General features: G+C 44.6%; 1 protein-coding gene across 4 annotated transcripts in view; it reads left to right on the top strand.

The window, feature by feature from the left end:
* The window catches only part of NACC1 (nucleus accumbens associated 1), a 57,216-nt gene extending 44,903 nt beyond the window's left edge, over positions 1 to 12,313 (top strand). For 3 of the 4 annotated variants that reach the window (XM_068272173.1, XM_068272171.1, XM_068272169.1), the window contains 4 exons: positions 3,787 to 3,981; positions 5,364 to 5,469; positions 6,816 to 6,913; positions 10,829 to 12,313. In XM_068272173.1, the coding sequence (XP_068128274.1) occupies positions 3,787 to 3,981; positions 5,364 to 5,469; positions 6,816 to 6,913; positions 10,829 to 11,085 (656 nt within the window). In that variant the 3' untranslated portion in view covers positions 11,086 to 12,313. The remainder of the gene's footprint in view (positions 1 to 3,786; positions 3,982 to 5,363; positions 5,470 to 6,815; positions 6,914 to 10,828) is intronic. The other variant, XM_068272172.1, reaches the window with a different exon arrangement.
* Positions 12,314 to 15,985: the final 3,672 nt, after the last annotated feature.

Raw genomic sequence — 15,985 nt, 5'->3', positions numbered from 1 at the left:
CCAGACTGAGCTCCCATAAGCCCTTGTTACTGTCTGAAAATGCCAAGGCACTCTGAAAAGCTGTGGGCGAGGCTTGTTTAGTTTATAGGGAATTAGAGTATTAAAACAAAGTATTTGGCTTGAAGAATGCCCTGTAAACAATATGAAAGGAACACAATTATGCAATGAGTAAAAATGTATCTCGGATGCACTTTAATAACCCTTTAGCAGCCAATTTATTTAGAGGCTTACAAGTTCTCCAATCCAATTTATTTTAGCATATTTTTTTTATTTGTTACATTTTATAGTTTAATTTGTATTTACAGCCATTTGTCACTAGGGGACAGTGTGAGACAATAACAGAGGACCTCTTTCAGTTTCTATATTTTCTGGTAGAGAGAGAGATCAAAGCAATCCAAGAATTTACAGCACAATTTCTGCCGATTGAAGTCAAGAGCAGTGCACTATCTCAAACGAGATAACTCTGTTGAAGCTGCTAATGGGTTAAAATGGCATTGACAGCTACAGCGACTTTTCGACGCTATAGTGAAGTTTTTTTTTTTTTTGTTTTTTTTCCAAGCTTGTTAATATACATATCTCGATACGGTAAGATGGTGCCGTCTCTACTGTCTGATTGCTTGGGTATAAAGGATGTTGCAATGCTTTTGGCCTATAGAAAGGGTTGATTGGTCTACTGTGTATGGAGTAGGTCTTGTACACACAGGCAAGTCCCTGGCCAACCTTAAGGCCCTTTCACACGCCGGACTCTTTGAAACTACGGGTCATCATACCTGTCCGTGAGGCAGTCGTCCTAACGACAGTTGCACGTGAGTACAGGCTGTCGTCAGATTGATAAGGATTTTGACTGATCCTCCGAGCGGATCAGGCAAAATCAGTCTTATCAGTCTGACGACCCGTAGTTTGAAAAACAAGTCAGATAGCACACCAGTCTTCTCATGAGCAAGAAAGATGAATCGGATTTATTCCTTCAAAGCGTGTGTTAAAACACCATTGATGTGACAATTGTTTGGGTGCCACGCAGGATCCCCTTCTTCAAACAATGCAGACAGTATATACTTCATCTTAGTTTGAAAAAGTCCGGCGTGTCTACGCACCTTTAGAGGCAATTGATCACTCTGATTTCCTGATCATTAATGGATAACACAGGAATGCCAAATCAATGTACACCTGTACGGTGTCCCTCCTGTTCCGATCTCTTGGTTCTGGCAGATTCCAGTGGGTTTCCTGCTCACGACATGACAGGTACTAAACTGGTGGAAATTTTACCACCATGTTCGATGGCCTGACAACCAATAAAACCATTGCTTCTGACTCATTTCCAATCAATGTGAATTAAAATAGTTTTGGGATCAGAGGACAGTCATTTTGTTCAGATTGTCTATCAGTGGGGTTGTGTGCCAGGTTTTGAAATTGGTCATGCCAATCACTCCTTAGCTCTGCTAAAGTTTGTTGGAGTTGACTGGTTAGGGTGGGTTTTCTTGGATTCTGGTTTTCTCTCAACTTGGCAAGCTTTTTTTTTTTCTTTCTCTGCATTGAAGGAAGTTGCTTTTCTCCCTTGTAATGTATATCCAGTGTAAAGTGTGTTTTATGGACTTAGGGTGTGTGCTGTTTTGTTATGGTGTGGTTTGTGTATGTGCTATTATTTTGCTTTGTTTTGTCATCCCACCCCCAATATATACGGTAGCTGTTTTAGACCTTTTTATCTGATCCAATTTTTTTTTATTCCGATTAAAAAGACGTACTTTAATCAGAATAAAAAATCGGATCGGATTAAAAAAAATCGGAATTGCATGTAGTGTGCAAGAGGCCTCAGTGTTCTCCCCAGAATTTTTTTTCCAACCGGGTGGCATGAAAATGATTTATTTTTATGTGGACCTGTAAGGATTTGCAGTGTTTGTAAGTGGATACTTCTTCAAGGACAAAGTGAGAAGAATATGGAGGCTGACATATTTATTTCCTTTTAAACAATAAGGCCCCTTTTCCACTGCACAGCTGATTCACAAAATCGCATATTGCTAGTGATTTTTAAATCGCTAGGGTTGTTACTTTATCAAAGAAATCATGAGAAGTATTTTCCACTGTAGTTATTCTATTTGTAATTCGCAATCGGTTTCTGGAGCGATTTTAAGAGTGATAATGCAATGCAAATGAAAAATCGCAATCGCATAACAGAATTAATGAAAAATCACAATTGTATTGCTCAAAAGGAAATAAATATGGCAGCCTCCATATCCCTCTCATTCAGTTGTCCTTTATGCCAAGCATATAGAGTGCATTTGTAAATAAATTAGTTCAATAAAGAAATCAAATTTACGAAGGATCTTCAAGGGCATTACTCACCTCCCCGGGATCCTGTTATATGCTGCAAGTCTTCTTCCTGGGGGCGCTCTGTCTCTATGCTGAGATCACTCTCTGTGGTCATGTGACACATGGCGATCTCAGCATAGTGATGGGACCTCTGAAGGACACAGAGAAGATGGCCTGCAGTGGCTGGATCCTGGGGAGGTGAGTGATGTCACAGCTCCCCTGCCCTCCCTGCACACGGCCCTCCCAACAGTCTCCTCCAGTGTAGCTCAGGGTAACTGCTATATGCAGCTAAAAGTAACCCCGAGCTACACTCGGGAAAACCGCAAGGAGGTTAAGATGAACATTAACTTTGTGTTCTGACTTTGGATCCAGTGGCTAGGGATGTGCATTTACAGATGTTGCAAACCCGGATAAGGATATCTTCATTATTATTTGAGCACATGTGAGTGCAGCCTGCGTTGTCTCTGTAGTGAGATGTGTAGTGTTTGATCGTCAGGTGAGTGTGTTTGGGAGCCCATCTGTGTTTACTGCTCGATGTTGTGTGCGTGGTGTGTGTGTATAGTGATGGAGCACTGCATGTATGTGTGCATTGTTCTGATTGTGTGCACGGGTTGTTTTCGCCACTTCCTGTAGCTTGAAGCCATTCTTGTCTCTCTTTATTTACTTGGGGCTCTCTGGAAATTGCAAGTTTTTGAAAGAGATTTTGTGCGTAAGAACAGAGCGATTTTGGCCCCTGCATTCCCGGAGTGAAATAACTCCGAAATGAATAGCCTGGCTATTCTGGGACCTCGTGGAATGCTATGCTTGCTTACCTAAAGTGATGGCTTGCTTATTTGAAGCTCAATATCAGAGCAATGGGTTGATTCGGATCATGTCCGATCTGCTCCTGATCGAGAACCAGATTGATTTTCAGATCAGCACTGCACAACATCAATCCTGTTCTCGATCGGGAGCAGATTAGACATGCTGGAAATCACCAATTTGATGGGAAATTGCATTGTGTGTACAGCCTTTAGGAAGGCAAAAGTGTACTTGTCAATAATGGCTTTTTCCTTACAGGTATGTACTTTATGTGGAGATATGTGTTGGTCGTCTTGGTAATGTTGTTTTTGGCCATGGTGGGTAGTGTGTAGAGTTTTGTTTCATTTGATGTGAGTGGACAATTGTTGCCTACATGAATATGTGTCGCTTCCTTTTGTGTGTTTGCTCTTTGTCCTTTTGATGTGTTTGTGCTTTGATTAATTCCTGGTAATTCCAGTCGCAGCAGCAGATGTATCAAAACCAGCACAAAACTGGAGCAGGTTCCAAGACCAGCGATTCTGATTGGTCTATCTGAACAATGTATCCACCCTGTTTCTTCACTGGTTTTGATAAGTTGAGGCCTTGGTGTGTAGGTTAGTCTTCGTCCGTCTTAGTGGTCCTTAGCTTTTCTGACCGTACGATGTGTAATTTCTCTGTACCTTGTCCTCTTATTATTAGAATATTCTTTGAATTCTCCAGCTGAGAAGGTGGAGGCGCTGCCTGACCCAGTCTTCTCAGACTCCCGGAACCGCGTGCGTGTCAAGCAGGAACTGGCTACGCTTCCGGCCGAGCTCATCAGCCAGATCGGGAACCGCTGTCACCCCAAACTCTACGAGGAGGGAGATCCTGCGGAGAAGATAGAGCTGGTCACAGGTACTCGCTGTCTGTCACTCCTTATTTCCCTTCACCTCAATGTAACATCTACATTTCCAAATGTCAGTCTGAAAATTTAATGCTGGCCACATGTTGCTGTGGTTGAAATCTACGTTGAACTCATGGCTGTGACATGACGTTGATTTCACTGACTGCGGTCCACGCAATCCCGCTGCGATCGCATGTACCCGAGGCCGGAGATTAAGCTGTCAATTGACAGCTTAATCTTCTGGCATTGATCAGGCATTGCTCCTGATCACATGATCACTGCGATGGTCAATGATCATGGAGGTAACCAAGTGCCATACCTGTCCACGCTTCCCCGACGATCGCTGTATACATCTGTCTTCATCGGCAGCCAGTGCGTCCCAGCATGTGACTCTTCCCCCCCCCCCCCCCCCCCCCCACCCAATACATGCTTCAGTACGGGGCTGGCTGCCATGGTGCCTGTCCATTGTTGGAGAGAGGTGAGTAATACTTGCCCAGCAAGCTTCCTGCTGCCAATCTCTGCATGGGGAGACCTAGACTTCCAGGGAATGTTTGGGAAGGGGGAGGGAGCACTAGATCACCTGGGATTATTTAAATGGGGGAGGGGGGCACTAAATCACCAGGGAGGTGGATCCTCAGGTTAAGTATATGAGGGGTGGGGGTGTCCCCCCGTAGATCAATGTTGCTGCATGCAGATCCCTGGAACATGTCTGACAAGAGCTTGGATATGCTTGCATCCCCAATTAACTGGCTAGTATTCACAACTTCTGCTGTTTGCATTTCTTAAACTTTTCCCTGCAAACAGCCCCTTCCATTTTTACTGTATGCTGCAGTTCCAGTGTACTTTTTTTTTGTTTTTTTTCCCCCTCACCTAAATGCAGAGTACTGCAGGGGGGGCGCTTTGGTATTAACCTTGTCTGGACGCTGAATCAAGTCTCCACTTCCAGCATGAAGCGGCGCTGTATGTGGACATTCTCCTTTGGATCCTGATCACAGCATACGGTCCCTTCAATATTCATTTATAAATTATGTAGTGTGCTTATGCCCATTGTAAAATCTTTCCTGTCCCTGATTTACATTCTGAAATGTTTCACAGGTGGTATCCTCTTTAGTTCTGTCAGGGGCATCTCCACGGAATGTTTGTTTTTAAGAATTCCAAAGCCAGTAGGAAATTACCTGGTCTCCAAGAATGCTCTGAAAGAAAAATTCCGCATAACTAAACAGCCTAGGCTGTAACATCACTGGGAGGGAGGGGGCTAAATACCAATATACAGAAATATATAAATCTAGGATGTGTTTCTGATGCTGAAACCAGGAAAAGTGCCATAAAAGTGAGTATCCTTAATAATTAACTGCATTCTATTTGTCACTACAGGGCCTCTTTATTGTTTCAGGTACCAACGTGTTTATCACCCGGGCTCAGCTGATGAACTGTCATATCAGCGCTGGCACACGCCACAAGGTCCTGCTCCGCAGGTTACTGGCCTCATTCTTTGACAGGTGAGACATGGGAAGGGTTGGTTATTGGAAGTCTTTCCTAACTGCCTTCTGCCTCTGTAGTGTTTCTTACTGCTAGCCAACAGGTCTTGCTGTATTTGTATATTCTGAAGTATGTATTTCTTTTTTGGGCCAAAGCCATAAATATGTAAATATCCTCCAAAGAAAAAAAGGAGGATACTTATTTTTGGCCAAAGGAGAGATTATTCTATTTCTACTGCTAAGGCCTGATTAAGGGCATTTGCCCAAATAGTGCCGTTGCCTAGAAAAGTGTTGGTTTATCTACTCAAGCTAAATTTTTTTGATTGGCCCCATGAAGATGCTGCTATTTATGTGTTTTAAATTACAATTTCGATTTTACCGAGTATTGATCGGTTATATTGTGTTATTCCTTTCAAAGAGAAACAATTTTTGTATTTTGTGCAAACATTTCAATGTTTTCTAAACTGCAAAAAATTGCCGTGGCATCTTGAGATACATATTATTCTTGTTAAACTACTAAGTGTACTATTGGGGCGAAGTGGATTGAATTGCTATTTTTGCCCAAATATAACCAGCGCCAGTTTGATCAGGTGATTTAGGGCCCTTCCACACAAAGTTGGTTGCCTTGGGTTTAAGCGTATAATATCCTTGCAACACAATGCACTGATATTCCTATGGGGCTGAGTGTGGTGCGTTCCAACATATTCCGTGCATTAAGTGGGCAACACACTCGTTTACAGTGGCAGTGAGGCATACTTTTATTGTACTGTATGGCCACACTGCAATGGTAATGGGTGGTGCAATTTTTTGGCTCAGTTGCATTGTGATCTCATCAGAGTGTAACAAGGTATAAGACTTTAACTTGTTGGCCACGATTATATTTAAAAGCTTGTCCTGCTCCTTTGCATGCAAGGAAGATTCTAATTTCCTTTTTGCCAAAGTTTCTGTCCTTTGAGGTCATTCCCAGCAGTGCCTGCTCACAGATCACTGCATGTGTAGTATTACCGCTGCTACAAAACGTCACATGACCGGAGGTTCTAGCGGAGATGTCACAGTGCATGAGTAACGCAGATCAGGAAGTTCAAAGCACCTGGTGGTTTTACATCGGGGGGGGGGGGGGGGGGGGGGGGACAGATTATTTTTTGGCATTTGAATTAACTGTGCTAATCTATGACATGGAAGAGGACAAATAACAGAGAAGTGATTGTTTCAGGGTGGATACTGAAACTGTGGGAACATGAACAAAAGAATAACTTTTTTTTTCCTCCTCTACATTACTTGATCGGTTATGCTGTGTAGTTCATCATTTTGTGTGTTGTGTATATATAGGAGTATGTTATTGAACAACCTTGTGTCCTGTGCCTCAGAAACACTTTAGCGAACAGCTGCGGGACGGGGATCCGCTCATCCACTAACGACCCCAGCAGGAAGCCATTGGACAGCCGAGTATTGCACGCTGTGAAATGTGAGTTCTGTGCATTGGAGTGTTTGGAGAATTGATGGTATGATAAGATTTTGAGTAGTGTCTTATGCTGGGCATACACGGTAAGTTTATGCGCCGGTATCGAGCCAGCGCCTGGATGCGGGTGCGTCACTGCTCGTCCGTGCGAATCGATTCCCGCTTGTCCCGGGAATCGAGCGGGGAATCTATCCGGCGGGATTCTGCCGGATATTATCAATCGAGTCATCAGCGGCTCGATTGATAAGGAAACAAACTGTCCGTGTATGCCCAGCATTATGCTGTGCATACACGGCTCAATTTTGCCACTCAATCGATTCCCCACTTAATTCTGCAGGTGATTCTCTTATCTTCCGCTCGTTTTTTCTTATCTTTTTGCATTGTCCTCAAAGCGGAATCGAGCGGCGAACAATCGGGCGTGAGATCGGATATGTCGGAAATTATCTATCGAGCCATCTAAATGGCTTACAATCGAGCCGTGTATGCCCAGCATAAGGGGCTCGATTGTAAGCTTTGCTTCAGAAGCATACCTAGGTAGAGAGAAGTCTATGGAATCTATAAAGGCTGCTCGGATCATCCTTGCTTCTGCTGACGCTAGCAGGGACCCCCCTTTAACATTGGGGCAGTGCTCCTCTTCTGGCACGAGCGTGCCTGCGCAGCAGCATGGAGCCACACAAGCGTTTCCGTACTCGCGCAGGTGCAGTTAGGCTTGTGTCTAAAGAGAAGTGCAGCCCCGATGTTCCTACCAACAAACCCTTGCGGTCCATGCTTGGTGGCGGGGGACCAGAGGATGGCGCGGAAAGCCTCTTTAGGATCCAGAGGCGTCCCTCTTATTAGGTAAGTATGTCTTTTCATACCCGAGGTCATATCACCTTTCTCAGCTGCTAATCAGTGGCTGCTGCCACAGTGGTGGCTGCTAATCAGTAGCTAATGCTGATCAGTGGCGGTTACTGCTGCTGGCGCAGTGGCGGCTGCTAATGAGTGGCGGTTACTGCTGCTGGCGCAGTGGCGGCTGCTAATGAGTGGGTGGTACTGCTGGCATAGTTGTGGCTGCTAAACTGTGATTGCTGCTGGCACAGTGGTGGCTGATAATCAGTGGCTGTTACTGCTGCTTGCACAGTGGCGGCTGCTAATCAGTGGCTGTTACTGCTGCTTGCACAGTGGCGGCTGCTGATCAGTGGCTGTTACTGCTGCTTGCACAGTGGCGGCTGCTGATCAGTGGCTGTTACTGATGCTTGCACAGTGGTGGCTGCTAATCAGTGGCTGTTACTGCAGCTGGCACAGTGGTGGCTGCTAATCTGTGTCTGCTGCTGGAACATTGGTGGCTGCTGTTATAATGCCCCCCCCCCCCCCCCACCTTCCCCTCTCATCCTTTACACACCTGGTCTGTGAAGTTCTGCCCCCTCCTCCCCTTCATCCCCCCTCCACTCTTCCTCCTCTTCATTAGGGATGGTTCTAAGGAGAACTCGTGGAAAAGCATCAGTTTCACCAGCTCAGATAGATTAGTAAGGTTCTGATTTGCTGGTCCTGAGCATGTGTTAAAACCAGGAAGTCATAACATCAAATCAGAACCTTACAAATCTATAAGCTGATCAAACATATCACATGCTTCTCCAGGAGTCCTAGGCAGGGCCATCCCTACTCTTTACCCACATTGACCCACATGACTCCTGTGCCCATTTACTGTAGTCTCATAGCGGTGTCAGCTGAAGTCCCTATTTGTAGACATATTTTCCAGTGTAGACTAAGTATACACTATGAAAAATCTGTCAGAATGTGGACTCCAGCAGCCATTTCTTTTGTAGTCCTATAGTAACCAGTAGCCTGATTCTTTAAAGAGACACTGAAGCGAAAAAAAAATTATGATATTATGATTTGTATGTGTAGTACAGCTAAGAAATAAAACATTAAGATCAGATACATCAGTCTAATTGTTTCCAGTACAGGAAGATTTAAGAAACTCCAGTTATCTCTATACAAAAAAGCCATTAAGCTCTACGACTTTCAAAGTCGTGGAGAGGGCTGTTTTCTGACTTTTATTATCTCAACTGTTAGTTAATTTTTTACTTTTCCTCTGGCAGAGTAGAGGTCATTAGTTCACAGACTGCTCTGAAAGAATCATTTTGAATGCTGAGTGTTGTGTAATCTGCACATATTATAGAATGATGCAATGTTAGAAAAAAACACTATATACCTGAAAATAAAAATATGAGAATATTTTCTTTGCTGCTAATCTTCTAGTAATTATTCATAGTACACAACCAATTCATTATATCATATATTTTTTTTGCTTTAGTGTATCTTTAAATAATCCGCTGCACACATCCCTCTTCCTGCATGCGCCTAACTGTGCGCCTTCTCCCCCTTCCACAGTGAGCGTAGTAGGGGGCAGTTATAATATGCATGCGCAGCACTGCATCCACGCCGTGCATATTACAACTGCCTTTTAGATGTATAGGTTGCTGTGGATATAGTTTCTATAGGGGAAGGCAAAGTGGCTACTTAGGGTTGGAAATCCGTGGCCTAGCAGGAGTGATATAGGTCAGGGCATGTTAAAGGCTGCCTGAACTGAAAGGTATAGGGAGGCTGCCATATTTATGTCCTTTTAAACAATACCAGTTACCTTTTAAACAATACCAGCAGGGCGCTGATCTATCTGGCCGCAGTAGTGCCTGGATCACACAGGCATGCAGCTAATCCAGTCAGATTTTTGCCAGAAACATCTGCTCTGCATGCTTGTTCAGGGTCTATGGCTGAAAGTATTAGAGGCAGAGGATCAGCAGGATAGACAGGCAATGTGCATTGTTTAGAAGGAAACAAAAATGGCAGCCTCTATATCCCTCTCAAGTCAGTTGCCGTTTAATGCACCGGCCTCATCATTACAACTATTGATACATGTGGTGCTGCAGCAATGGTCTGTGGGCCGCATGCAATTAAAAACTAAAAAGGGATTCAGTGGCCACTGGAAAATGCCCTAAGGTTACCTACACACATCCAATTTTAATCTGCAGATGACTGACCAATTTTACCACTGCCATGTAGTGTGAGAGCTTATATACACAGTGTTCATAATCTTCAATATTCTGTTGGCCCTCAGACTGTGCAGGTAAGCTCTCATACTACATGGTGGTAAAATTGGCCAGTCATCTGCAGATAAAAATTGGATGTGTGTACAGACCTTAAAGGACAACTAAAGTGAGAAGAATATGGAGGCTGCCACATTTATTTTCTGTTAAACAATACCAGCTGCCTGGCAGCCCTGCTGGTCTGTTTGGCTAAAGCAGTGTCTGAATAACCCCAGAAACCAGCATGCAGCTATTCTTGTCAGATCTGACAATGTCAGAAACACCTGATCTGCTGCATGCTTGTTCAGGGGCTATTGCTGAAAGTATTAGATGTAGAGGATTATCAGGGCAGCCAGGCAACTGGTATTGCTTAAAAGGAAACATGGCAGCCTCCATATACCTTTAGCTTCAGTTGTCCTTTAAAGGGAAGGTGCGAGCTTAAAAAAAAAAAAAAAAAAATAATCTTCTGCGCCTACATGCGGCTGCGCTGCTCGCTATCGCGCTCACATGGCTTGGAGTGTTCTGTGTGGGCGCAGAAGTACTGCACCTGCGCAGAATGCTCCAGACCATGTGAGCGCGATCACGAGAGGCGAGGCTGCGCACTTGTGCAGACGCAGAAGATGCCAACCTGGCGAGGTCGACATCTGCAATGGAGGGAATCCTGGGACACTGGAGCTGTGGCGAGGGACACATAGGCTCCCAGGGGCTGGAGGAAGCCCCGGGTAAGTAGATCTGTTTTTTTTTTTCCCCAAGCTCGGCTGTTTCCTTTAAGGGCCGGACTTTGGAAGGTGGAAAATCTCTTCACTGAATTGAAAAATAAGTCACGTCATCAGTTGTCCCTTCTTGTCTTCTACAGTTTACTGCCAGAATTTCGCCCCCAATTTCAAAGAGAGCGAGATGAACGCCATCGCAGCAGACATGTGCACGAACGCCCGGCGCGTCGTGCGCAAGAGCTGGATCCCGAAGCTGAAGCTGCTGATGGCTGAAGGAGACGCTTATACGTCTTTCATCAACGACACCGGAAAAATGGAGCCCGACCTGATGGTGGGGGCGAGCACCGGAGGCGACCACGGCACTGGCTTTGACGGCGAGCCGAGCGAGGGGATGGCCTGATGCCCTTTCTTGCCCACCTATTGGTGTAAATATCCCCCTGTTTCTCCGCTGAGCGAGGGGGATGAGAGACAGTATGGCACTCAGGAGGTGGACTATAACCTGTATGGCGCAGTAGAGGTGCTATGACTGTGCGTCGCTGCACAATTCAGAGACTGGTGTGGAGGTACTCTGTATCACTATACACTGCTGCATGAGGTACTCAGTATCATTTAGCGCTCCGTGTTCCCATTATCAGTATACAGTTATACGCAGTGTCATTATATAATAGCGCAGTCATTATCAGTGTATAGAGATACTCTACATCATCATACAAGTCCCAGCGTAGGGCCATAACGGAGTCTTACTTGTAAATATACTCTGCGTCATTTTATAGTACAGTTGGAGGTAGAAATTGCGGTAATTTCACTGGCCGACTGATAAGCAACTTCCCGCATCCCTGCTCCCAAGACTCGTTTTTATTAACAATCGTCAAGCTCTGTGCCGCACCCTGCTGAGGAGGAGCTTGGAGGGCGCAGCCGAGCTTGCTGGCTGTACACAGGAAGTAAAGTATGCTTGAGCCAAGAATCGGCGGGAATAGAAGCTGCGTGAGTGCTAGCGTGTGGGTCTATGCTGGTTGTTACCCCTTGGCTAAGTAATACAGACTCATTCTGGAAAGCAGAAGAAAAAAAAAAGTGCACTAATGAAGCCACCTTATTGGAAGGGGATATGTCTATAATAACAATGGCTTGGTGCTTTTTTTTGTTTTTATTTTTTTATTTGATTAATTTTTTTTATTTTATAAGCTTGGTAGAATTCACTTTCTGAACTGCACTAGAAAAAAAAGGAGCTTGATAACAAGTTGTTGTTAAAGGGCAACACCCGAGTTTTACTGCACGCCAGTTTTTGGTGTGATTTTACGTCTTGTACATAGATTGCTAATTTTTTTCCGGATGGATAGTGTTCTTAGTGTTCTTGTTTTTGTATTTAATAATTACCGTTTTAGCTTCTCCCCAAAGACAGGTGAATCGGTCTCCTAATTCTGATTTGAATCATGTCAGCCGCTTGCTTAAAGCACAGTTACAGGAAGGGGGGGGGGGGGGGGGGCGGTTAGTTCTTCATAGTGTGGTGAAAGTTACAGGGTTTGTTTTGAGTTTTTATTGCTATCTTGCGTCTCCATTTTTGAGCATTTCCGATTCTTTCCCGTGTCCAGGACTATTGTTGTCTGTTAAAGGGAACCTGAGACAAATCAAACACAAGGATTTATACCTACCTGTGGCTTCCGTCAGCTTCCGTCAGCCCTGACAGGGACAGGACTGCAAGGACACAGAGGGAGCAGAAGGACTACAGGAGTCCTTCTGCTCCCTCTGTGTCCTTCCAGTCCTGTCCGTTCTCCTGCTGTCAGCTCTGGTAAAGTCCCTAACTGAACCAGTCTGTAGTACTGCGTATGCACGCCTCTGCGCTCCCGTAGCTTGCTCAGGCGCAGAACGCTTCCATCAACATGAGCTTGACCAAGAAGGCTTGCGGCCAGTGCCCTGCATACGCAATCGTCCCCGACTGGGATGACTGTGGGGGAGCGGACGGGAGCAGACACAGACTGAGGGATGCCACAGACTACACTGGGTTGGAAGAAGCCCAGGTAATTATAAATCCTTGTATTTGATTCGCCTCCGGTTTAGTTTATAGCCACAAAGCTCCTTAGAAGAACTAGGAACAGGAAGTGGGGGAAATCTCTCCAGTGGGGACACGGTCGGCAATAAACCCCCAAAAGGTCCTAACCCCTTTCCACACTATTCGGAACTAAAATGGGGGGAAAGAAATCCTGGAATTGAGTGAGGGACACATGGAGGCTACCATAAAAAAAAAATCCTATTGACTTGCTGGCTCCAAGCCGATATATTGATGGCCTGGCTTCCTGCTGGTTGCAGATATGTTTCAGACTCTACTGGAGCCGTTCTGTGGCCAGGCCTCTGGCATTTTCTTAAAGCAAATCAAGATGGCACCCTCCATATGCCACTTTTTTGTGTTTTTTTTGTTTTGTTTACAAGTTTCTTTTACAGTCTTCCAGTCTCTTGTCAGGAGCCATTGTATGATCTGAACCATTATTTTTACACATTTGGGCCTGTGAGATCTAAGGCAGTATCCCATCCTGCAGGATCCGGATGTCTATGCTTCAATACACCACAGAAACAACTGGGGGGGGGGGGGGGGGAGCAGGCTGGTGAACGGAAGCAGCTGACAAGCATTGAGTTCATCATTTTCATCTACTTGTGGGAAAGAGGCCTAAGGACTCATACACATGCTTGATTTAAAGTCTGCTTAAAGTGTACCCAAGACTATAATGTGACATGAGATAAACATGTATGTGTACAGTACAAAACATTAATAACCAGGCTGTTTTATTTGTTTTATTTTGCTGCCTGAAAGAGTTAATTACTAGGCATGGAAGTGACAGCTTCTGTCTTGTCGCTACCTTGTCGGGAATATAGTAAACATTACTGATAAGCTAGTTACGGCCATAAAAGTTTTCCTAACAGAAAAAAACTTCTGAGGGCAGGGAGAGGTAAAATACATAAACTATGGACAACTCTGGGACACTTATTAGGCTGCCACTGATTAGAGACCATAAAACATGCAACCTACTTTGTACATGTTTAAATATAACTTACTTAAAGAAGAAATACTTAAAAAAGTAATTTTAGGAGTAGGAGGCTAAATATTGTTTATCTCACCAGTTTATTTTCACCTCTGGTTCACTGTAAGCGGCTGATAACAACCACCTTAGCCGATGATCAGGCATGTGTACAGAGTCACCCGATCTCCGATCCGCAGTGTGCAATCAATCCACCTGGCAGATCAACTCACCTCCTGTGACGGCCAACTTCATTGTTCATGCCACTCCCCCACGCCTGAGCCGTTTCGTCATCCCTCCTCCCCCTCCCATAGCAACACAGCGCATTGTCACCTACACAGCCCAGCCCAGCGATGTCACCAAAAGGGATCGGGTCCTGGTCCCTGACAGGCAACATCCATCAAATGTGTCTACGCACGTTTTGACTCCTGATAAGCAGTCCTATCACCAGCCTACAGGTCATAGTAGACCAGGGGATTGTTTTAACTGTGTACACGTTACAGAATGATAGGCTTGTTTGAACTCCTGCATGGGATAAACTGCTGCTATCTCTTAAGGCACCTTCCTAAAAGTAATGGATCAGGCCACAAAATGGCTCTCTGCATTGTGGAGGGTATTGGGGATTTTTTTTTTTTTTTTTAAGTTACAGCAGAACTCAATGAAGTTTCATTGTACTGTACTGTTTTTGTTCATGGAGTTCTGTTTTAATGCATTGTTACTGTAGCTGATGATGGTGAGTACGGTCCCTTGTAGCGCCCTCTGGTATCCATCAACATGGTGCTAGCACAAGGCAAACTAAGTGATGGACCAAATATGGGCTTGGGACCGTAACAACTATCCAGTGAACACCTTTCAAGATGACGTTTTAGAAGACTGATTCACCAGGGGCTGCTGCATGTATGCTGTTGGATGTAAAAAGTGCCTGTTGCTTGTGGCGACCAAACAGAGGACACGTTCCATTTGTCCTAGGCGGAGTAGAAGAAGAGAGATTAAACCTGATTGGTGGCTGTGAGTAACAAGCCCATTCGTCCTTCAGGTAGTCATTAAGCAGCCCTTCTGCATGTCCAGGCCTTTATATACGAGAGGCAGTATCCATTGTCCATGGCAACCAATTAGATTTTGCACTAGAAACAGGAAAAGGAAGTAGTTGCTATGGGCAGTGCTTCAGTACCCCTTTCAAGACTCTCTTGGGCGTGAGGAGTCGAATCTGTAGGCAGGATGTTATATGTGTTACTTTAGAGATCCGGTTACAATTGGGTTTAAGCAAGAATCTGGGTATTCGTTGTTTAAGAAAACATCGGTTTTAAATAATAATAATAATACGTTAGCAAGCTTTAAGTTGGCTACTAATGATACAATTCAGTGAATCACCTTTTTAATTATCATTCGTATGAACGATTGTAAATGAACGTTTGGGATCCGTAACGAAAATCTCCTAACCAATTCAATCACATTGACAGGATCAGTCCAGAAATCTGATCTATTTCATAAATATGTTCTGATTGGTTAGGAGAATTATCGTTAGTTAGTGGTCCCAAAACAATAATCTCTGATTGTTCATACGAATAATCATTCATAAACTATTGTTAGCCAAATTGTATCGATAGTGGCCACCTTTAGAAGGAGTATAGTAAGGTGGGGGCATGACTACAAACCCTGCCATTCCATGGAAGCCAGGGCATGGTCTGGTGAGCGGTTGCCCAGAGCAACCAGTCAGAATCCTCATTTTCTTTAGCAGCTGAAACCTGATTGCTTGCTCCAGGCAACTTCTCCATTTTTTTCCCCTCCTTGAACTTGTCTTGAAAAGTCAGCCTTCGTTTCCTGAGTGAGTATAACTGTAAGGCCCAGAGTTCTATGGTTAACGGTCGACTATAGGCTGAAGTGAAAAAAAAACACAGGGCCAGTGGTGACAAGTTCAACACCTGCAGGGCGCATGTCTTCCCAGCCACAGCTTGTATTTTCCATAGTGTAGGTTATCTGCAGCCTCCTCTCTTCCCACTGAGCCGTAGGAGCTCTGACTGCGGTTATTCTGCTTCTGGCTAGTATAAGCTCCAATCCACCAGGTGGCAGAGAAGAGCAAGAGAGATGCAGTCAAAGTTCCAACATAACACAGGCTGCTAGAGAGGAGAAAATGGCTGGTACGATATTTAGATCAGCGCCGAAGTTGTCACCACTACGGATGATCAATGATAGTTTATGCAAATATATGTACATTTTAATGCAAATATACTCGGCTTGAAATTGGACCAATCAATTTAAACCTGGGTGGGTCTTGATTGGTCCATTTTCAAG

This window comes from Hyperolius riggenbachi, chromosome 3 (genome assembly GCF_040937935.1).
Source record: "Hyperolius riggenbachi isolate aHypRig1 chromosome 3, aHypRig1.pri, whole genome shotgun sequence".
Lineage (NCBI taxonomy): Eukaryota > Metazoa > Chordata > Amphibia > Anura > Hyperoliidae > Hyperolius > Hyperolius riggenbachi.
Note: the sequence above shows the minus strand (reverse complement) of the source record. Positions and strands in the feature narration are given on the sequence as shown.